This window comes from Hippoglossus hippoglossus, chromosome 7, assembly GCF_009819705.1.
Source record: "Hippoglossus hippoglossus isolate fHipHip1 chromosome 7, fHipHip1.pri, whole genome shotgun sequence".
Classification (NCBI taxonomy): domain Eukaryota; kingdom Metazoa; phylum Chordata; class Actinopteri; order Pleuronectiformes; family Pleuronectidae; genus Hippoglossus; species Hippoglossus hippoglossus.
This window is the reverse complement of record NC_047157.1, coordinates 13,896,390-13,918,880: the sequence shown is the minus strand read 5'-3', so window position 1 is coordinate 13,918,880 and position 22,491 is coordinate 13,896,390. Positions and strand designations below refer to the sequence as shown.

At 41.7% G+C, this 22,491-nt stretch overlaps 1 protein-coding gene across 6 annotated transcripts; it reads left to right on the top strand.

The window, feature by feature from the left end:
• Positions 1 to 1,160: 1,160 nt before the first annotated feature.
• On the top strand, positions 1,161 to 22,433 carry ampd2b (adenosine monophosphate deaminase 2b). 6 transcript variants are annotated; one of them, XM_034590959.1, is made up of 19 exons: positions 1,161 to 1,268; positions 1,399 to 1,580; positions 14,653 to 14,777; positions 14,863 to 14,993; positions 15,095 to 15,163; positions 15,283 to 15,382; positions 15,572 to 15,752; positions 16,638 to 16,779; positions 16,880 to 16,969; positions 17,057 to 17,186; positions 17,288 to 17,482; positions 17,610 to 17,741; positions 17,857 to 18,020; positions 18,597 to 18,723; positions 18,816 to 18,979; positions 19,598 to 19,718; positions 19,965 to 20,138; positions 20,887 to 20,997; positions 21,112 to 21,321. In XM_034590959.1, exons 2-19 carry the CDS (start codon positions 1,472 to 1,474, stop codon positions 21,319 to 21,321), a joined length of 2,475 nt encoding a protein of 824 aa, XP_034446850.1. In that variant the 5' UTR covers positions 1,161 to 1,268; positions 1,399 to 1,471. The 6 variants fall into 6 exon arrangements, with proteins under 6 accessions (XP_034446850.1, XP_034446851.1, XP_034446854.1 ...); XM_034590963.1 differs by lacking the exons at positions 1,161 to 1,268; positions 1,399 to 1,580 and adding exons at positions 10,113 to 10,228; positions 10,440 to 10,555; XM_034590962.1 differs by lacking the exons at positions 1,161 to 1,268; positions 1,399 to 1,580 and adding exons at positions 10,117 to 10,228; positions 10,437 to 10,555.
• The last annotated feature ends 58 nt before the right edge of the window (positions 22,434 to 22,491 follow it).

The window sequence follows — 22,491 nt, the reverse complement described above, 5'->3', positions numbered from 1 at the left end:
TGCAGTGAACTGTGTTCCACTATGATGCATTACATCAGCTCCTCAGATGACTAATATCAAAATGATGTATTCATGAATTCATTCCTAAAATGATATCTTTGTTAATGAATAAATTGTATTCAGCTTTGAAGTGTCGTCTCATTTCATGCATGTTTTCAAAGCTTCACTGTTGCATCTGTCTATTTATTGCATTAGTTATTAAAGCGGTCTGCCATCTGGCAACAGAATGAAGGAGAAGATGTGATGGTAAATTGTGCAGAAATACATCTATATTTGTTCAGTCAGGCAGCAAATATAGACCTGAGGTGTCACATCAGCGTGAGAGGAGTGAGCTGTAGGAGGAAGGAGGGAGGATAGTAGGGAAGGGGAAATGAGGAAGTGCCCCAGAGGGGAGGAAAAGAAGAGAGGTATGGAAAAAGAGGAATAAAAAGGAAAAGCAGAGGGTGAAGCAGAGGAACAGAGAGGAGGGTCAAGCCTTCTCACACGCACTGTACCCATATGTTGTGACTGCACCATTGGATCAAGGTGGAAATGATTGTACACATTTTTATGTCTCTGAGCTGGTGACAGTCGTGGGAATTTCTTTAAATTTGGCAGCAAGATTTACTTGGACTCAAGGATGAAGGGATTTGATTTTAGTGGTCAAAGGTCACTGGGACTTAACGACATATGTTTTGGGCCTAAACAGCATTCATATGACAATTTACACGAATGTCTAATAATGATAAAAAATAATGAAGTGAAGACACGTTATATAAAAAAAGTTAAAGGCCAACTAAAAATAATCTAAAATAAGAAACAGTCTTTATAGGAGGCTATTAAATTAATAAACAACTAAAATATAATTTTCTAAAAACTACATTAAAGTGTGTTATGGACCACTTACGATTGTAAAATATTTAATATATAGATATTATTATTGTTTAATTTTTATTTTCACTACTGCTGCAACTTTTCTCCTCTTATTTTCCACAGATTTGTGGTTGTCATGGCAACAGCAGAACTGTGCTGCTGTGTGTCCTTCTCTTCCTCCCGTTGTGTGTTTTCTACCCTGTGTGTGTTTTCGCATGTGTGTGTGTGCGCTGCAGGGGGGAAGCTGAGCCTCTCCAACATCACACCCCCCCCCCCCCCCCCCCTCTCCCTCAGCCTCCATCAGTGATACAGCTCAGGCACTGAAGTCTTTGGGAAGGGGCGGGGCTTGTTTCTCTGCAGAGAGATGCTCCGCAGCACCACGCTGGACCAACCAGTCTGGAAATCCCTGCTCAGAGGCACGTAGCACATACATACACACACACTGCATTTACTCTGACCGCAATCAAACCCCCTCAAGCTCCCAGCATCTGTGTTGCATCCTTCCTCTCATTTCTGTCGTCTATCTTCTTTTTCTCCTCCTCTCAGAAGCTCTGCAGCTCTGACTCACTCCGCTCTCCTTTCCCCATCCGAGCCACGCTGAGCCACACAGCCTGGGAACATGTCCTCCAACCTGCCCTCTGGGACTACAGCCGGGGCCACCGGGGCCAAGAGCAAGCCCCTCTCCCCCTTCAGGAAGCGAGGCAGCCTCCAGTACACAGCCAGCACAGGTTAGTGGAGCGAGTCTGGGGCTGCACAGCGAGGATGGTTGCATTGTGAGCTCTGGTTGCAAATCTCTGGAATGTGCATCTTTGAAAGAAATGTGACCTCTTGAACATCTCATCTGTTGAGTAGTCGTGAGGAGTGAAGACACAAGGTGCATTACATTTTGTCTGCGAGTAGTTTGGGGGAAATGCAGACCTGTTGCTTGGGGAGGTGCAGCAGAGGATGCTCTGTGCTGCTTTGTGATCCTGCAGGTTCACGTCGATGCGCCGGCTTCTGGCTTTTCATTTCAGCCTCTATTTTCACACTATTTGAAAATACACACATTGTCTATCATTAGCCAGATTCTATATGTTTTCATGCTGCTGAAATGTTGCAAAACTCATATTTTGAATGTTTCATGTTTTAAAGTGGAGGATTACAGCTCTTCCATGAGTTTGTCACCGGACTTGTGACAGGTTGTTGCAAATGGGGATTTGTTTCCCTGTATAGAGGCTGTGACGTGTTGCTTAGATAAATGTTATGATTGTGTTGTTCACCCGGCCACAGTATACGTGACCCGGGCAGAATATGTAGGTTGGTACCTCAGGACTTGATCCCCCGCTGAATGAAAGGATTAGCCTCCACTCTGATGTATGCAAACACTGATCAGCCTTTCATCAAGGCTACAATGAATGTAGACAGACCATAGCACAAAACACAAGCCGTCGAAATACACTTCCCTCTGTTTGTTCCCTGTCATCTCGCATTTACCCTGAAATGTGGAAAGGCTCATTTAGTTTATGTTAATATCATAGAAATAGTGATGTGCTTATACTGCAGTACAATCTTCACATCATGTTATTGGTTAAAATGTACTCTCTCATTAATGTCATATTTAGTCTTATGCATCATTCGCGATGAGAAATTTTAAACTGTCCCTTTTTTCTTCCAAGATTTTTAAATTGTTTCTATCTCCTCATTTATAGATTTTTTTAATATTAGATTTACATAATGCATGCAGAAAATGATCCACGCAGAATACACTGCATCTTTAAAAGCTCTCCTGCTGCCATGTTTACCCCCCCCGGGACACGTCGGTGACATACGGTAATTGCAAAGATACAGTCACAGATTGATTTTTCAATCCCAACAACAGCCACAGCAGCTGGAGGTCTGAGTGATTCTCCAACCCGCTCACTCCTGTCCAAGACGCACTCTGTAATTAACCTCATTTACAGCTCAGAGCTGACAGTGGCCATTACCCAAATTGCTCTGGAACCTCCGACTGGAATTAATAATAATTAGTTCCAGCTTTTATATTTATATTCTTGAGGATATAAAAGAAACACATGCTGCTGTGCACAGATTCTCCTCTGGTGCCTCCACTATATGATTAAAAAAAAAGTCTAATAGAAGACTTATCTTCTTATCAAAACAAAATTCACATTTAATGCTGTTAAAGTGTCCAGGGAAACATCCGAGCAAGCAAAGATGACATTTATGTGACTCATCATCTTTTTCTTAAAAGGGCACTCTAGCTTGGGGCAGATTGTACAGTACACGATGTTGATGTGTGTGAATAGTAATACATGCAGTGAAAATAGGCTGCAGATACGTGATCATTTTAGCTATTGAGTTGATTGAGTGATGAGCTGTTTGAATAGTCGCCAGTATCATGTCTTTAAATGATTGATGCATCTTTATTTAAGTGATTGCTTTTCCTGTCTCTGCGGTAGCCGCTCATAATAGGATCATAAATGATGCACACTCTCATGTCATTAGTCTGCTTAATGATTCTCTGAACTGACGGTGTTTCAATAAGAATCCTGAACTTTCTAATCTGATGAGCTCTCTGTCGATCAATCAATCAATCAGCACAGCAACACTGAATGAGTTTCGATCACTCACAGCTTGGCTTTCCTCAAAGTTTACAGACCCCACGTACACATGACATACTGCTCCTCATCCATCAGACAGCCTCCTGCTCTCTTACTGTGTGAGGAGCTGAGGCATCATGGCGTTGTCCGTATTTAGCACGTTGTTGCAGGGAATGTGGAGGGAACTCGGCGGAGGACGGCCGTGGGTGAATCACTTCTGCGCCTGTGAAAAAGATAGTTCTGAGATTAGAGCACCACCCACTCACCAGTTAGCCTATTCTGCACTTTGTGCTGCGTTGCTCTCGTGGAATCACTTCAATGAGGTCAAATGAGAAGAACTTCCTGTCGCAGGAGCTGATTATTTACTGTTTAAAGAGTCATGAACAGGCCTCATTATATTGAGTGACTGCTGAAACACAAACAGTATGAGAGCAGGTTTTAAACTGATTTGCAAATGGATGTGCCGAAATATAATCTCATGATTAAAAACATGATTATAAATACTTACTACAGCACATAAAAATACAGGTTACAAGAAAAAATACATTTTAGATAAATATATATCTTTGCAGTAATCAGTGATTTCAGCAGTGCGATACTATTCAATCGCAAGTAAAGAAATCTAAAAAAAAGACAATTAGGGTGAATTCTAGTCATTCTTTTTGCAATTTTGACTTCTGCGACTTATTCCGATATCTGTTTTAAACATTAGATCTACAAATTATACCTTTCTGTAATCCTTAAGATGTTTTCTAACCACACAATAAAGAATGTTTCACTAAAATACAAGGACACTTGTATTAGGTTTTAAAAAAGCCTAAATCATCTTGCTTTATGCATGCCAAGCTCGATATTACCAATTTTTTAAAAAGCATTTTGAAAAAAGGACAGAAAGCACAGCAAAATCTATATTATTCATAGGAATGTCATTAATTCACACTGACAAATAAGTCATATTTTTTCATAAAGAACACTAACTTATATAAAGAAACTATAAGATGTATTTCAAATATTCTATTAAAACGTGTATCACATTTTAAAAAAAATCTATTAAAATTCAATCAACAGCAGGCAAAAATAACAATAACCGGGAACAAATAGTCCTCATGTCTGGTGAAACCAACGGCTGCGGACCACAGGACCGACCCTTCTGTGCTTTTTGGATCATCTCTGTCCTAGAGAGCTAAATTATTATGAGCTAGTTAACTAACCAGACAGACAGACAATCAGTTTAAACAGACAGGGACAGACGGTATTTACCATTAACTCCTGTCTGACAACTGCAAATCAAATGTGAAATCTCTTTAGTTTAGGAAGTCCCTAAATGCATATTTCCTCCATTTAGAGAACTTAAAGGACTGTCCCAGAAATCAATTATGTTTGACAACTAGAAAATGTTTGAAATAAAAACTCAATGCATATTTTGTCGCCTGAATACATCACAAACAGGATTTGATAACAATCAGGAACATTGTCTTATTTATGGCAGATTTATATTCTAAACATTAATATTGTCAGAATCTTATGTCATTGACCTTGTCCTGCAATTCCACGGGGAGCTTCTGATTTACATTAGCCCCGCCCCTTTTGGTGGCATCACCCCCATGCAGTCATGTGATTTCAGTCACATGATGTCCATGCTAACCTATTGCATGACAGAAAGCACTGGCACAAACAGGAAAAGCACTGGAAAAGTAGAAAAGGACTCAAAAAAAGGCTAAACTGAAAAAACATAGAAAACACAAAGAACTCACGAGTGAAGGCGAGCGGGTGATGACGTGAGGCGGCCATGACAAAGACAAAGGGAAGCACAGAGACTTATATACACAGGGGGGGTGATTGGACTCAGGTGAAACACATGAGGAGGAGGTGCAGACAATCACAGGGGCGGGAACAGGACAAAGACAGGAAAAGCTACAAAATAAAACAGGAAACACAGAATGCAGGGAGAACACAAATCCAACACAAACCTAAACACAAGGAAAACAAGACAAGTAATAAAGAGTCCAAGATCAAAACTAAAATAATCTTCATTTAAGGGTCCAAGTTAACGTCTAGAGTCCAGAGTCATGACACATAAGACAATACAAAAAAACATTTCAAAAGAAATTAAATACAAAATAAAGAATAAATAGAAAAATAAATAAAAGAGTTAAAATAACAGTGCAGATGCTTTAAGTGGTTGATAAGAATGGAAAAGCGATAAATACAAAAATAAATAAAAATACACTTATCAAGTTTAGATCATTACTATTGATATTTTCATACCTAAGTGGTATTTTAATTGAGGTATAGATATTTATATTATTTATCTTTGCTATAGCGTAACATAGCAATGCTGAATTTTCTTATTTGATCATATGTTTTTAATGTAGAGTCTGCAACATAATGAGGGAAAGAAAATCTAAATAATTTCCCTCTATAGTGTTGTGGAAAGCAGGAGAAGAAGTAGAAGAAGTTTAGTTTCCACTTTGTCGTGTTCTTTTTTCCTTAGGTAGAGAGGGTAGAGTCAGTCTGGTTCAAAAAAGTATTTATTTAGAAGCAATGAAAAGGTACAGCATAGCTATGGGCACAATACACAGCCTCAGCTTTCTAGTAGCACGGGGTAGTCAAGAGTCGCCCCGAACGGACGACAGGTGCAATATTTATAATAGTAGGTAGAACTTCATTGGTCAATAACGAGGGGGAGTCACCGTGGCTAGTGCACAGGCTGGTCCCAGCCTCTAGGCACTGGAATCCGCCAATGATGAGGAGCTGCTCCCCGTTCCGTCCCTCCTTAGATAGTAGCTGGGAAAATCTTCACATTCTGACAGTGTTTGGTTTGGTTTTTTAAAACAAGCCTTGAATCGGCTGACAGCTTGTGAGTTTTCAGTATGGCATGCGCATTTTCTAGACAAAACAACGCCTTTCCTATCTGTCCTTCAGACCCTAGTGGCAGCTGCTTGAATTCTTTCTAAGGGTATGTCACAGTTTTTTAAGAAAACAGTGCATTCATGTATGTGTGATGTTTGAATAAAGCTAATGGAGTTTAGGCTGTAATATAGTAAGTTAGGTATGAGAACAGGTTAAAGTACAGTGTATTGTATGCCACAGATGTACAGTCTTCTCAAACAGGCATTATCAGACAGGTGCAAGACTGAACTGCGATGTGACGCACACACACACACAACAATCAACTTCAAGATTAAAACCAGCCAGCAACGGCTACTATCAGTCACTATGTGAAGGCCGCACATTTCCCCACATATTCAGCCCAAACTGCCCCTGCCCCCACCCCTGTCCAACATACTGCATTTGTTTAGAGTTCAGTTTCATTGCCATCTTCACAGACATACACACATTAATTCTTTCTGCTAAGGTACAAACATGGTGCGCGTAAAATCGATCCTTTTCAGGGCTATAGTGTCTAATTATATTATTAAAATCCTAACAACTTCTGCAGGAAAAGCTAAACTCAACAACATAAAACATTAAAAACACCATGATTTTTTATGATCAGATGATTTTCTAATTCAAAATGTTCATTCATTCAGTCCAGTTACTTGATGATGGAGCTTTGAACACACTCTACTTCACCCACATCTTCTTCACGCCTCCTGCGGCTGTGTCACATCCTGTCATCGTTCCAAGCCCACACAGCGACACAGTGTCAGGGCCTTTTCCCCGTGACTAAATACAGTAATGACAGGAGAGGAACCTTGAAGGTTAAACGTTAAGCCCCGTCACTCCCCTACTGTGATGAAATCAATACGAGGAAAAGCCGGAATTGGTGATTAGTGATTGACTCCGACCCCAACACACCTTCATGTGAAAACCCTGCAGTCAACAGTCTGTCTCTGTGACTCACATAAACATCTGGCTTGTCAGTGGTCTCCTGGACTTTAGCCCTGGGTGGATCAGCTCTTTGTTGTGTAAGGGCTCATACTTCATGCTGTGGTGATGCAGTAGATCTACTGAAAACAAGTCTGATGCCAGCAGTTGTCTGCAACACAACGTCCTGTGGAGATCCAGAGCCTTGTTTGAAAGGTACAGTGTGTGCTGCTTGAAATCAGTTTTCCTATACTTAATACAACTACATCTATAGTCGTAGAGTTATCCTAGTAGAATTATGAATTTATAGTGTTTATCAACCATTACATTCTCCTTGTAAATCAGCCTCCATGAGTGCTCATAGGAGGAGTTATACTTGTTTTCAAAAAGATGAATACACACTTATATCTGCTTTCAACTACAACATAATGTGTCATATATGATTTATTAAATATTTATTATTTTTTGATTCTTCAAACGTAAAAAAAACAACAGGGAAAAAAAACATAAAATGCCAACATACTTCTCCTGAGGTGTCATTCAAGTGAAAATAATAATAATTATTATTATCATCCTCATCAGACTGGATTTTTCCTATTATCCCACATAAATAAGTATAGGTTGTGTAGAATGAGCCATTTCTCCCCTCTTAAGTTAAACGTGTTCTCACTTCATGAAGAGCGAGTGATGATTTGTGTATGATGCAGCTTTTGACCAGCAGAGGGAGCCTGGTCTGAATAAATGCAGCCACGCTGATGAATCAATGGGCCTCAGTGTTGTTTGTTAGTTTCCTCTTGAGGCCAGAAGAAGTTGATTACTCCTCTTGAAAGCAATTTTGGCTGAAGTGCCTTGACAATAACAGAACAATTTAACCTTGGGAGGCAGACTTGTAATTTACTTGTGTCTGAATCACGTCCGACTCTCTGTTGTGTTTGTCCAGTTCGTCAGCCATGCTTCTCAAAACTGGAGCTAAATAAATAACTCCTCTTTCTGTGAGTGTGGAGGAAATTACCTCTCATCTACAGGATGCTGTTACGGTCCGGACGTACATATAGAAACTGTTTAGACATAAAGTTTTGTGCACATAGTTGTTTGGGAAGGCTCATTGGATGACCCTAACCTTAGTCCTAACCCTAATCCCCTAGGATGAACAGCTTCAGAATTAAAGAACGGGGAATAAATAATGAGATCAAAACCAACTTTAAATCCTTTCTACTTTACTGTCTGTGTAGCCTGCGTGTGTCTATGTGTGTGTGTGTGTGTGTGTGTGTGTGTGTACATGTCTTTCTATATTTATGACGGCCAATTTTGGTTCAAACCCATCATTGTGAGGACATTTTGACCGGTCCTCAGTTTGAGGGTTAAGACTTGGTTTTAGGGTTAGAGTTAGGGTTAGGCATTTAGTTGTATTTGTTAAGGTTAGGGTAAGGGTAAGGGGCTAGGGAATGCATTATGCCAATGAGTGTCCTCAAAACTATAGAGACAAGTGTGTGTGTTTGTGTCCAGGTATTACTCATGTTGTGGGGACCTAAATCTGTTACCACGGTCACATGGGGACTAATGGGGACAAAAAGCAAATCCCATGATGTAAATCATCCCATTTTAAAGTAAAGATATGTTCTTATGTGAATTTTAAGTTAAAGATAGGATAAGGGTTAGGATTATGGTTAAGGCTGTATGGTTAGGTTAAGGTTAGGCTTAGGCACGAGTTGATCATGGTTCGGGATAAGGTTTTGGTTAGGGTGTCCACAATGAAGGGAAGAATAATGTCAGCCAAATATGAAAAGTGTAAGAAAACAATGCAAAGCACAAAAGATTCAGTGTCAGGATGAGATTGTAAATATTTCTTATTCAGCTTTGAGTTCCATGTTAACTTGAGTTGAACTGTGGTATTGAGCAAGAGAAGATGAGACTCTCGGTGTAGACGCCTCATACAAGCTCATGTTGGTTGAACTTTGAAAACTGATTTTACTCTCTGTTGTAAATGATCAGAAATGAGCTTTAGCAAACAACAGTTTCAATCAGCACTGTTTTAGGTTTTCACTTTCTGAAAATCTCATTTAAACACTTTTTTTCCTTCAAATCTTTGTTGACTGATTTAAATGTCAGGAGCCTTGTTCGGTAGACAAGTCGGATTGATGTCTTCTTTTCTTGCTCGGCTGTGACTGATTCTCCAAGTATTCTGACACAAATCTCTGAAACATACATTTTGTTCATGTTCTTTTACAGTCAGTCTGTGCAACGCAGAGCTAATTTAAATTCACTGCAGAAGAGATAATAAAAAGAGAGATATGACTGCAGATAAACTCACACACTGTGGATTACGATGAGGATTTCACAAACATTTTTGATTCTGTCATAAAATTGCATCAGTTCCTGGAGTTATTAATGTGTTGCTTCATCGAGAGTACACACACCTCTGTGTTTGTGGCATGGGAAAAGCATGTTGCAGAAATCGCATGCTGCATTTCATAATGGGGACACTGTGCTGCCCCTTTAATTTCATTCATGTGAGAGGAGATGGAGGCAGGCTCTCATTTATTAGACGGTCATCTCCCTCAGACTGCAACTATTCAGCTGGTGAAGAAAGGACCATGACATCTCCAGGGTTACAGCTGAGACAGCACCATCCTATTCACACACACACACACACACACACACACACACTCATGACACAAACATCCTGAACACATGGTCCCCTTCAGCAAAACACAGCACTGATGATGATGTGGTGAAGAGAGGGGTGATGCTGGAGAAACTCTCAGCAGGAGGATACGCATGCACACCCATGTCCCCCCCTGCCTCCTCTCCCTCCTGTGGTACATTCCAGATAGATGTCAGAGGCATTTAAATGAGGAGGATCAGCTCCAGAGGCAGCTGTAGTGCAGGGACAGCTGGCCTGAACCAGGAGGCAGACAGACACAGAGGGGGGGGGTCACACTCTGGGAAGTGAGGGGGAGTTCATGGATCTGCAGGACCAGCTCTTTGTATGTATTTCAGGGTCAGACTGAGCAGAATAGAGGCAGTGACTGTTTGGCTCTGTGAGTGTGGAGCTGCTGATGACTGTGTGGGTGTGTGTGTGTGTTTGTGTGTACATTTGTCAGCATTGTCCTCTGACTGGATGTTTGAAGTGTTTCTCTCTTGTGTCTCCCCATCCATCCCTCCCATCTTGTTTAACCCATCTTGAGGGGTCAGCAGACGCCATCCTGGGCCATTTGCTGTTTGGCATGCTCCATCTCCCCCACCAGGACAGCCTCTCTCTCTCTCTCTCTCCCTCTCTCAGCCCTGCTAGCTGCTCGTAAACTCTGAGACAGGTACGCTCCACTACCCTCATCCCGTCAAGAAGCACAAACAATCCTCACCCCCAACAATCCTTGACCCTCCCCCCTCTGCTTTCCTTTCCCCTATTTCCTTTCACACGCACTGCCACTCTCCTCTGCCTGTCCCTTGACGGCTTTGTGTAACAGCTCCGAGCCGCGCTGTCTTTTCACTCTGCTGAGGAGGATGTGTGTGGATTGATTGCCCCACAAAAGCAGCTCTCTCGTGTGTTTTGAGGATTGTGCAAAGGTGCAACTCGGCACAAAAGAGGCAGAGCGGGTCGATAAACAGAAACCGGCTGACTTCACCTGCAACTGTGAGGATCTGATTGTTTTCAATGCTTTCTTTATTTTCAGTATTTCTTTTTTTTTAAGATTCAAGTGACAAGGCTGACAGCAACACTGTTCTGATGATATACAGTTCACGCAGCTGCAGAGACCAAAGCAAAGACTTTTATTTCACATGTGGAGAGGCATCAGCTGTTTGGTGCAGAGCCAGAGATGCTGGAGGAGTGAAGCATCCTTCAGAGAAGCAGAATGAGTCCAGAGTTAGATCTGATTGAATCCTTGAAGCTACCGTTTGTCTGTGTGTTCCTCTTCTGGCCAAGAGACTCTGTGTATGATCGTGAGCAGCCATGTTTCATTTTAGTTTTACAAAATTATATGTCTGCAGAAAACTGACACTTTACATCGAATCATGATGTTTTCTGACTTTATGTTTAGGATTTGTTGATCAGTGGAGGCCAAACTTCTTCAATCGATTTACTCTGGCACTAAAAAAATATCGGGCTGCGTATTCAGCCCTGAAGGCTTTTTTTTTCAAATGACCGAAATGTATCTAGAGCACAGAGTATTGCAAACTGTAGTGAAAGCTTGAAAGAACTTCCTGAGTGGATTCATGATGCTGTGACTTCATTCTTTGCTGAGATGCTTCACAAATTAGTTAATTGCCAAGTTTATACAAGTGTTAGTATGGCTGCTTGTGCTGTAACATCTGAGGCTTCTTTCCTTTAATTTAAGGGTTTTGCAGAGTAAGGTCTCAAAACAACAATCACTTTGGTATCAGCACTGAAATGGGAAGAGAGCAAAACCTTTACTGCTTTGTTTATATGTGTGTTTTCCTGTAATCCTGCTTCAGAGCAGCTCTGACGCAGTTCACCTCTGTGTACATTTGCTTTTTGCAACAGAAGATGTGAGTCAGTGCAGTTTACTGTGGGCTGAGTAACAAATCTGCATTGTCAGTGGCGGCAGGTGGACAGTGGTCGATGATACATGTCCTGTGTGGTGGTAGAAACGGAGAAAGGAGGGAGAAGGGGAGGAAATCTTTGGATATTTGATAATTTTTCTATATTGTGAAATTGTATTTTGTGCAGGCAGGAACTGTCACTGAGAACAAGTTTCCTTTAATAACAAACAGCCATAAAGATGAAGTTCCACAGGATGTGTCATGACCCCTGGGCTCTCTCTCTCCCCTCTGGCCCTTGAGCTTCGGATGACTTTCCACTTCTCATTTCATCCCAGAGGACCTTTTAAACTTGACTGTATGATTTGAGGTCAACTCGAGTTAGGACACTCCATACTCTGTACTGCTGCTGAAATATGCATGAAGTGGACGTCCCCTGGCAAGCTGATACTTTTTGACCTGGTTTTGAGGCTCGGCGACAACATGGAGCCACGGGGCTGTGCCTGGTCGGGTGCTGCGTTGTCTTTGATTCAACATGTTTCTGTGTTAGACATCTGGTGAGTGTGGAGAAATCAAGCTCTAATGTTGCTGCCCTTCTGCTCCTGTCAGGTCAATAATAGCTTTAGGCAACTGGATTATGTAGCATATTCAAGCAAAACATGGCCGACTTTGGTTTCTGAGTGGTTTGCTGTGCAAATGCAGCGGGATGAGTTGTTACATAAGCATAGATGCTACCGATCCAAATATAGCAGCCATTAGGGGATTAGCTCCAGGTCCGGTGGGCTGGTTTACTGTGGCACATGCAGGATTGTCTTTGCTGCTGGGTGCTGCTCTTGCCCTCCATGTCCACTGTTATCATGACCACTTGATATGCCTCAACCCGACAGCAGGGAGAGCCATCATGGCCGGCCATTACACAGACAATCCCTCCTCCAATCACCGGGGGAGTGATTATGTGGAGGAGAGTTTAGCATCACAGAGTGTGTTGAAAAACGACGACAAGAATTGAATAGCAGCAGATTCATTTTCAGTTATTCAAACAATTGAACCTTTTCCACTAATTATTTGAAGAGGCTGTAAACCTGGTTAATCTGGTTTATCTTATTCAGCCAATTTTCACAAAATATGGAAAAATGTAATATTCTATCTGCAACTGTAAAATCAGTTCCAATGTTTTGGATGATATATCTCTGAAAGTTTAGTTTTCTTTTCTTTTCTTTTCTTTTTTTTACAATTTCTTGATTGAAAAATAATAATATTAAATAAAAACAAAGAAGATCACAGAACTCAAAAGCACATAGGTTAACATAGGATACTCATTTTAGAACATAGGACAAGATGCTGAATATATCTTGCTATATATCTTATAAAGATACAAATATATTAATAATATTGTCTTAATCATTATAGGACAACCATCATCATCACACTAAAAACAACCACAGCCCTGAGTAGCCATTAATTCAGCTCATCATTCCAACCATATACTTATATGAGTGTCCATCAGAAAGTTACAGAAGAGTTTCCAGATGTTACACCTCGTATCTTACACAGTTAATTTTAGTTAAATTCTGAAGCTCAACTATGCAGTTCCACAGAAGAAGTTTGTTTCCCTCAGTTTTCACTAAATGATTTTAGTCTTAGGTTCTTGTGTATGTTTTGATGCCGCTGCCTTGTGGTGCACTGGCACACTTGTGCTGTGTGCTGAGTGGGATGTGTTGATTGGAGAGTGTTGAGCAGAAGGTGATAAACAAGGGTGAGTTGTGGTCATGGCAATAATTACACCATCTCCTCCTTTCTGTTTATAGCCACCACCCTTTGTTGTTATACCTTTTAATGAAGCTTTACGTCGACTCCTGATTGGCCCAGTTATTTCACCTCTCCAGTCGTCACAGAGCAGACAGGCTCTGAGATGATGTGTTAAATAAATCCGACTTGTAATACAAAGATCTTACAGTTTCATTGTCAGACTGCAGGTATCACACAGTGCACCCTCTTTGACCTTGTGTCTGTGGATATAAATACTGGTAGACAACAGACCCACTGACACTCTAGCACACACAGGATGAAATATTCAGCGGGATCATGAATATTTCAGGACAGGTGCATAGTTTCGAAGTGAAAGATGAATAACATTGCAGTGACAGCACGTTCTCTCCTCACTGACAAATCCATAACTTTTCTGTTTTCCCCCTCCGCTGTTGTTTACAACCCTGTGTCCCATTATCCACTCACAGCTGTGTTCTGTCCCAATCCGTATATTTTGTAAGGACCTTCCCCCATTCGTTTTCCCCTCATCGTCGTCTTTCTGTGATAACGGAGTTTGTAGAAAACTTGAGTCCCCTAACAATGGAGGGCATTTGCTGGTGAATGTGCTCATGGGCTCTCCACCTAAATGGTCCATTGTGCAGCCGCTGACCTCCACTGTTGTGTGCAGGCCCACTGACAGAGCAACAACCAGACTGGTCTGTTCACTGTGAACTGCTTATATGTTGAAGGAATAACAAAAAAAACATGGAGTAAAAATACACTCAGCAGGCTGATTGAGCTGCTGCAGTTTTTAGCATCGAATAAAATCATCAATTAAAACCAAACTTACCAGAAAAATTTGCATGTATAGGTGTGACAAGAACTACCTAAAATGTCCGAAACTATCTTTGACAAAAAGTTATTTGACTTATGGTTTTAATTTTGGCCTATGTCCCATCCACTAACATGGAGGAGGTGGGATTTGAGACCTATGCTGCAGTCAGTCTGGGTGGCAACCGAGAAGCTTTGGCTTCATTTTGGGGAGCAGTCATGTCGTCTGTCTTTATAATCAGAAGATATTCAATTTAACCACACTCATTAGGATGCATAATTTCTCTCATTCAATGATTCTTTTCCTCTTTCTCCCTCTCTTTATCTCCAGTTGATCTCCGTGGTGCGCGCCACCTCCTCACTTCCCAGCATTCCTTGCCTGGGATCCCCGTGGCCTTGAAACAGTCCATTGACCTGCGTACATCCATGGACGGGAAGTACAAGGAGATTGCCGAAGTCAGTTATCAACCTTTTAAATTCACATTTACTTTAAATGTATGTGAAGCTTTCCTAATGTTGTTTAATGTGTATCCGTGTAAAGGAGCTCTTCTCCCGCAGCCTGGCAGAGAGTGAGATGCGCAGCGCCCCCTATGAATTTCCAGAGGATAGCCCCATAGAGCAGCTGGAGGAGAGACGTCATCGTCTTGAGCGTCAGATCAGCCAGGATGTAAAGTAAGTTGGAGAACAGCAGGAGGCAGGTGGTGTAATATAAAACACGTGGCTGTGGATGCAGTCAGACCCTGTGTTGATCTTAAAATGAGCTCTGTCCTCAGGTTTGAGCCTGACATCCTCCTGAGGGCCAAGCAGGAGTTCATGAAGACTGACAGTGCCTCTGACCTCGAGTGAGTTAATCTCTTTGGCTACAGCCAACACTCATCTCTTCATCCATTCGATGTATATTTTATCTTGCAAGAAAAGCCTGTAAAAAAGTTTGTAATTTTTTTGGATGATCTATCATTAGATATATGAAGGAGCAGAGCCAAGAGCATGAGCTGCAGGAGCGAGAGCTGGTCCCAGAGGAGTACCAGAGAGTCTCGATCTCTGGGGAGGAGAAATGTGGGGTAAGTCCAGTCAGTGCAGCAACACAGGAGGAATCAGGAAAAAGCAAGTGGAGCTACAGTATTTCACACAGAACTTTTTTTGTGGTGTTTCTCTCTCAACACCTCCTCTCTCTAAAAATAGACGCCTTCTATTGTTTTCTTCTCTGCCTCTATCTTCATCCCTTTTCACTCCGTTGTTTTTCTGTCAAGGTTCCCTTCACAGACCTGTTGGACGCTGCCAAATGTGTGGTGAAGGCTCTGTTCATCAGACAGAAGTACATGGGTCTGTCCCTGCAGAGCTTCTGCAGGACCACGTCTCGTTGCCTGCAGGAGCTCAGTGAGAGATCTCTGGACCTGAACATTTACGAGGAGGAGCTCACATTCACACCAGGTACATTCACACTGACCAATGTCTGCACTGTTTTCACACTATATATCTGTAGTGTCCTGTGCATGTGGAACCAACAAACAGGAGCTGGTAATTTGTCCTGAAATGTTACCTCAACTATGATACAATTAATAATACATTTCAAGATTTGCTGCTTTTCTTTTTTTTCTATATTGGACATTGAGTATCTTTAGGTTTTGGGCCATAGACTCAAACCTCACCCCAAAAGAGAAGCCAAAGCGTCTTGATCACCACCTGGTGGCCGGCTGCAGTACATGTCATAAATTCTGCCTCTTCCATGTTAGCAGATGGGACATGGATTACAACTCATAGACAAAACACATTTTTATCAAAGAATTTCTTTTCATTGGAGGTAGGTCTCATTCAAGTGTTTTTTGTGAGTCGCTCCTCCATCCCCCGGATTGTTACTGTGCAGTGGGAGGAAGTTGAGACACATCGTCCATCTTTATAGACAGCCTTTTAGGTTTTGGGATGTTTGTTGGGTAAAAGTAATTCAAAGACATTGCCTTGTTGCTCCGGAACAAGGCAATGTCTTTGAATTACCTTTTGGTAGACAGAGTACAAAGAAACAATAAAAAAGAGTGGTCCGAATAATTCTCATGAAATTAACTTTACTCAAAATATACTATTGCTCTGCTTACACAAAAATAACAGTTAATACGGTGTTTATATGTCATGTCCAGTGTAATGTACAGTACTGTCACATTAAGACATAACCGGGCACGCCCACAGACTCCACAATCCATCTGTTACACACCCCAGAACAGGCTGTCACAACATGCAGGCTGGTTCAATCAAATTCGTTTGCATGTGCGTTATCACCTCGTTCAACACCGTGACACAGTGCGACATTCTGTCCCCTCACAGAAGCTGCAGTGCACCCACCTGTGTCTGAAAACCACCCGTATGAGAACCAGGACCCTTCCAGCATGCCCCCTGACATGGGTTACGGCTGCAAGATGGTGGATGGTGTCATGCATGTGTACACAACAAAGAGCATTATGGAAAAGTGAGATGTTCACGATGAATCACTTGGCGCACGCATGCTGTATCTTGGTAGGATGTTTGTGTGTTTTTAGAAGCAGGTCACACATTGTGTTTTTGAACAGGAGCACGGAGATGGACCTGCCATATCCAGACCTGCAGGAGTACATCGCTGATATGAACGTGATGATGGCCCTCATCATCAATGGCCCAGTGTGAGTTTATATCAGAGAATAACATAGAAAACTAACTTTAAATGACTTGACCCTTCAGTACACAAACCATTTGTTTTGTCACCACAGAAAATCCTTCTGCTACCGTCGCCTGCAGTATCTTAGCTCCAAGTTCCAGATGCACATCCTGCTGAACGAGATGAAAGAGCTGGCCGCGCAGAAGAAAGTTCCACATCGAGACTTTTACAATATCCGTAAGGTGAACTTGAGAGCTCTTTCTACTTTACCATTTCAGGACTATTTTCAATAATCCAGGTCCAGACTGTATATGTTTCTTAATATAACGGTTTGTCTGCACAGGTTGACACACATATACACGCCTCGTCCTGCATGAACCAGAAGCACCTTCTTCGCTTTATCAAGAGGGCCATGAAGAAGTATCCAAAGGATATTGTTCACGTGGAAAGAGGGAAGGGTCAGACGCTCATGGAGGTGTTTGAGAACATGAACCTGACGGCGTTTGACCTGAGTGTGGACACCCTGGACATGCACGCAGTAAGAGATGCCCATGGATCAAGTGCTAATCCTTTCAGAAGCAGCGCCTGGTCTGAAAAAATGCTCCACCATGTTAAAATGAGAGATTGTTTCAACTTCCATGTCATGTGTCAACTATTTTTTGCAGGACCGTAACACGTTCCATCGATTTGACAAGTTCAATGCCAAATACAATCCCATCGGCGAGTCCATCCTGAGGGAGATCTTCATCAAAACAGACAACTACATCGAGGGGAAATACTTTGGTCACATGATTAAGGTGCTTAGTGAACACATGAACAATCACCTACACATGACAGTGCTCCTGATGCATGCGGATAGACTGTATGGGGCACTGACGCCCTCTGTTGACCGTCTGTGACATTGCTTTCCAGGAGGTGATGGCTGACCTGGAGGAGAGCAAGTACCAGAACGTGGAGCTCAGGCTGTCGATCTACGGTCGCTGCAGAGATGAGTGGGACAAACTGGCCAAGTGGTCCGTCAAGCATCAGGTCTACTCCACAAACGTGCGCTGGCTTATACAGGTCCCACGACTCTTGTGAGTAAAACCAATAATAAGTAAAAAATTAACTAAACACCCATAATCAACCACTGCACCTATGAGTTCATAAAAAATAAAGTATAAGCATGAATATAATGCAATATTTTGATATAACTGTACAGTAGAATATGAAGAAGGTAAAATTAGTTAATGCCTCTAACAGTGACAGTTGCATGTTGCAGCTGAATACCCCTCACCTCACCCTCCCCTTCCAAACACGAAAGAGAATCTGTGGTCACCTTAAGTCATCATAAAAACTCAAAAGGTGTTTAGTTTGTCCAGTTATGGCTACTGTAAAAAACATGGCGGCCTCCGTAGAGAGGAGCCTCTCTTGATGTAAATCTGAGTATTTAAATATAAAGGGCCCATTTTAGGGTAAAGAAAACAACAATTCGTACAATTTAGGTGAAACACACAAGTGAAAACATCACAAGAATTATTTTATATTCAATTTCTGCTCATAGGTCCCTTTCACCTAAATCTTACACAATCACCAACCATAATGTGAATATCTGTGCCACTACGTCCAAAATGATTCCACAACTGATATCTTGATTTATTCTGTCTTTGAAGTGACGTCTACCACACAAAGAGACAACTGTGTAACTTCCAAGAGATGCTGGAGAACATCTTCATGCCTCTGTTTGAGGTCACAGTCGACCCTGGCAGCCACCCAGAGCTGCACCTCTTCCTTCAACATGTACAAAGTCTTTCCTGTATATTCAACCTTTCAGATTTATACTTGTCAATCTTCAGAAAGTTTCATGGATGTGTTCATGGTCCGTCACACAGGTGGTGGGTTTCGACAGCGTGGACGATGAGTCCAAACCAGAGCAACATATCTTCAACCTGGACAGTCCGCTGCCAGTCAACTGGACAGAGGAGAACAACCCGCCATATTCCTACTACCTCTACTATATGTATACAAACATGACTGTGCTGAACCACCTGCGCAGGTTTGTCATAATCTGCTTTTTACAATTTGTTAATTGTATGTTTTCGTCCAAATACAGGAAATACAGTCAAAAAGTGAATGGGATATATATGGATACTTTTTAGCTGGAACTTTTCTCAGAAAGGTTTGTCATTAGTAGGAATGGATAACTTTTTATGTTTTCAAAATGCTATAAAAAATATTAAAACCTGCAGTGTTTGCTGTCATAATTTGCCCTAACTGAAGAATTTCGGTCACGATTTTTTCAATCACCATATTTTTTGCTAGTACTTATGTCACACTAACATTTTGAAAAATACTTAGAATATGTTAAAGGTTAAGTGTGTAGAATCTAGTGACATCTAGTAGTGAAGTTTCCCATTGCACCTGAATACCCCCAAACATGAAAGAGAACCTGTGGCAGCCTTCAGTTGGCATAAAACTCAAGAGGTGTCTCTTTTGTCCAGTCTGGGCTAATGTAAAAAAAACATGGCAGCCTCCGTAGAGAGGACCTGCTCCAGATGTAAATATAAAGGAACAGCCGTGGATATTAATTTATGCAGACTATACTTTGCCTGACTGTTTAAATGAGACCCCACACAAGCCACCCTCCTGGTAACTGTTTGTCTCTTCTTTCCAGGCAGCGGGGATTCCACACATTTGTCCTACGTCCTCACTGTGGCGAGGCTGGGCCCATCCATCACCTGGTGTCTGGGTTCATGCTGTCAGAGAACATCTCCCACGGGCTGCTGCTCAGGAAGGTGGGACCTCAACACTTACAGCATCTGCCTCATCTCACACTCTCACAGAAGAGTTCATTCTTCCATCAGTTTGTGAACAAATGATGAAAAGTGAAAGACTCATCTAGATCACCTGGTTTCTGTTTGTTTAACTGAGCTACATTTCAGTCATGATGATGCTTCCGTAAATGCGTACATGTCCTTGCGGTGTTTTATATGTTAACACACACAATGTATACAACATTACGCCCTGTGTACCTCCTCCAGGCTCCTGTGCTGCAGTACTTGTACTACTTGGCTCAGATAGGCATCGCCATGTCCCCTCTCAGCAATAACAGCCTGTTCCTCAGCTACCATCGCAACCCTCTGCCTGAGTACCTGTCCCGAGGCCTCATGGTCTCTCTGTCCACAGACGACCCTCTGCAGTTTCACTTCACCAAGGTCAGAGTACGCAGCCAGTCAGACTTGGATTCTTAATTGTAAATGTGTTAATCCTTTCAAATGTGAAAATAAGTTGTTTCAAAGCGTTAAGTCTCCTGATTCTTTCTGTGCTGAGCCTGTCAGTTCAGCATATCACTGTAATAGCTGTTGACACAGATCTTTTCCACACAAAAGCTGCTTACATAAGGCTTACCTTATGTAAGGCATAGCAGCCTTATGTTTCCTTTTTCTGTCAGTAAAAAAACAAAGGCAAGTCCAAAAAAAACTAAATTCCTACCTAGCATGATAATGCCTGTGACTTTAGTTCAGTATCTCTCAGAGTTTTTTTGATTTCTTGATTGTGAATTCCAATATGTTAAGATTGGCTGTATTTACCAAGCCTGCTGTTTCATCACAGCACAGATCTCATGGATCCACAGTGGCCACGAGCCTCTTTTTAAAAATGTCCCTTCTGAATGAGGGTTCACCTTCGAAGCTGTTTTTTTTTTCTTCTCATAAATGCCTCATTACATATTTCTCATAAAAACATTGCCTATTACTTCAGTTAAGTCATTTACAGGAAAAAAATGTCAACAGATACAATTATCTTTAAACCTCCACCATTCCTAACTTTATTTAAAATTGTTCCAGGTTTTTTGCAATAGTATGAAAACTCAGTTGCCTGAGGTGAAACTAAAATTGTCGTATTAACAACAGCCAGTGTAGGTCTGATAGTGGTATTTATTTTATTTTGTGTGTGTCTGTGTAGGAGCCCTTGATGGAGGAGTACAGTATTGCTACTCAGGTGTGGAAGCTGAGCTCTTGTGACATGTGTGAACTTGCCAGAAACAGCGTTCTGATGAGCGGATTCTCTCATAAGGTATCAACTGTCCTCACAGCTCATTGTTGTCTACAGCTATGCCCCCCCCCCCCCCCCCCCCCCCCCCCCTTCCTCAGAAAGTCTAATGTAACTCTGACTCTTCCTCTGAATCAGGTGAAGAGCTACTGGCTTGGCCCCCACTACATCATGGAGGGACAGGAGAGTAACGACATCAGACGCACCAACGTCCCCGACATCCGCGTGGCGTACCGTTTCGAGACCATGTGTGAGGAGTTGAATTTAATCACACAGGCCATCCGCACAGACGAGCTGGAGACCATCGAAGAGGAGGGCAGTCTGTGCATGGGCGCCATGCAGGCATAGAAATAAACGTGCGGCACAACACAAACAAATTTCTCATTACATTCCCTGTTTCCACATCAGGACTTTGTACAGATTTCCATACAAACATATCACACCTGTGAAAAGAGAAAAGATTTCTAATAAGAATGTGAGTTGCTACCGTAGCAATAAGAGAGAGGACCTACAATCTGTGTTCCCAAGGTGTCCACTTCCTTTAGTCACTCTTTTGTTTATTTGTTGTGGTTAGTTTACAATGTCTCATGAAGTATTTATTTTGAGATTATTATATTTTCATGGTTTGTGATCACAATTTGTCAGAGTTTGTGGACAAAGGCTGCATTTCCATTAGTAAGCCCTCACATCATTCAGCCCATTAAACCAATTCATACACTGGATTTAACACTGACTGATAAAAAGACAAATTTGACCGGGAAAATCTTTTCAAAGTAAAAGCCTGTGCACAGGGCTGTGGCTGACTAGAAATAATCAGTTTTGAGATATAAAACAGTGACACTTATATTTACATACTAGTCACTGACAAATTTAATAGAAATAACTCAGAGATGTGGACAAGACAAGTGGACCATTCCAATCAGTTGTTGTGTTAGGCGTCCCTGCAACATGTTACATTTCTAGAGAGGTGCATGTAGGGTGCATTGTACCCAACAATGTAGGGTACGTGGCTACGCAGACACACAATCTCAGTAGAGGTTTTATGAGGAGCTCGGTTCATCAACAGAAGAGACAGAATCAGTAGCAGAGAATAACAAATGGCAAAAGGATGATGCGTCCTTAAATAGAGTAGGAAAGCAGAGCATAATGTTTCTTCATTAGTTCTCTTTGTGTCACCATTATAGAGAAACTGCAGCCTGGGAAGTGTCAGTTGTTAATATGTTTTTGCTACCATACTGCAAAGATACCGTAAACTATTCTAGACTCGTCTGTCATCTATCCATATCATCTTTAAGGTTTTATCTTGAGCCTCGTGCACTTATGAATACTTGTCCTTTATGCTTGTGCAACACTCATGCATGAAAACTACATGTTGTCACCATCAGATAATTATATGTGCTGTTTGTGAAATATCATTTATTGACATTTGTGTCCATGAAGAATAAATGTTGTTCTCACTGGATTTTTTGTCTCCCTTCCGTTTGTGAGTGAGTGAGTGATTGTAATTAGAAAGACTGT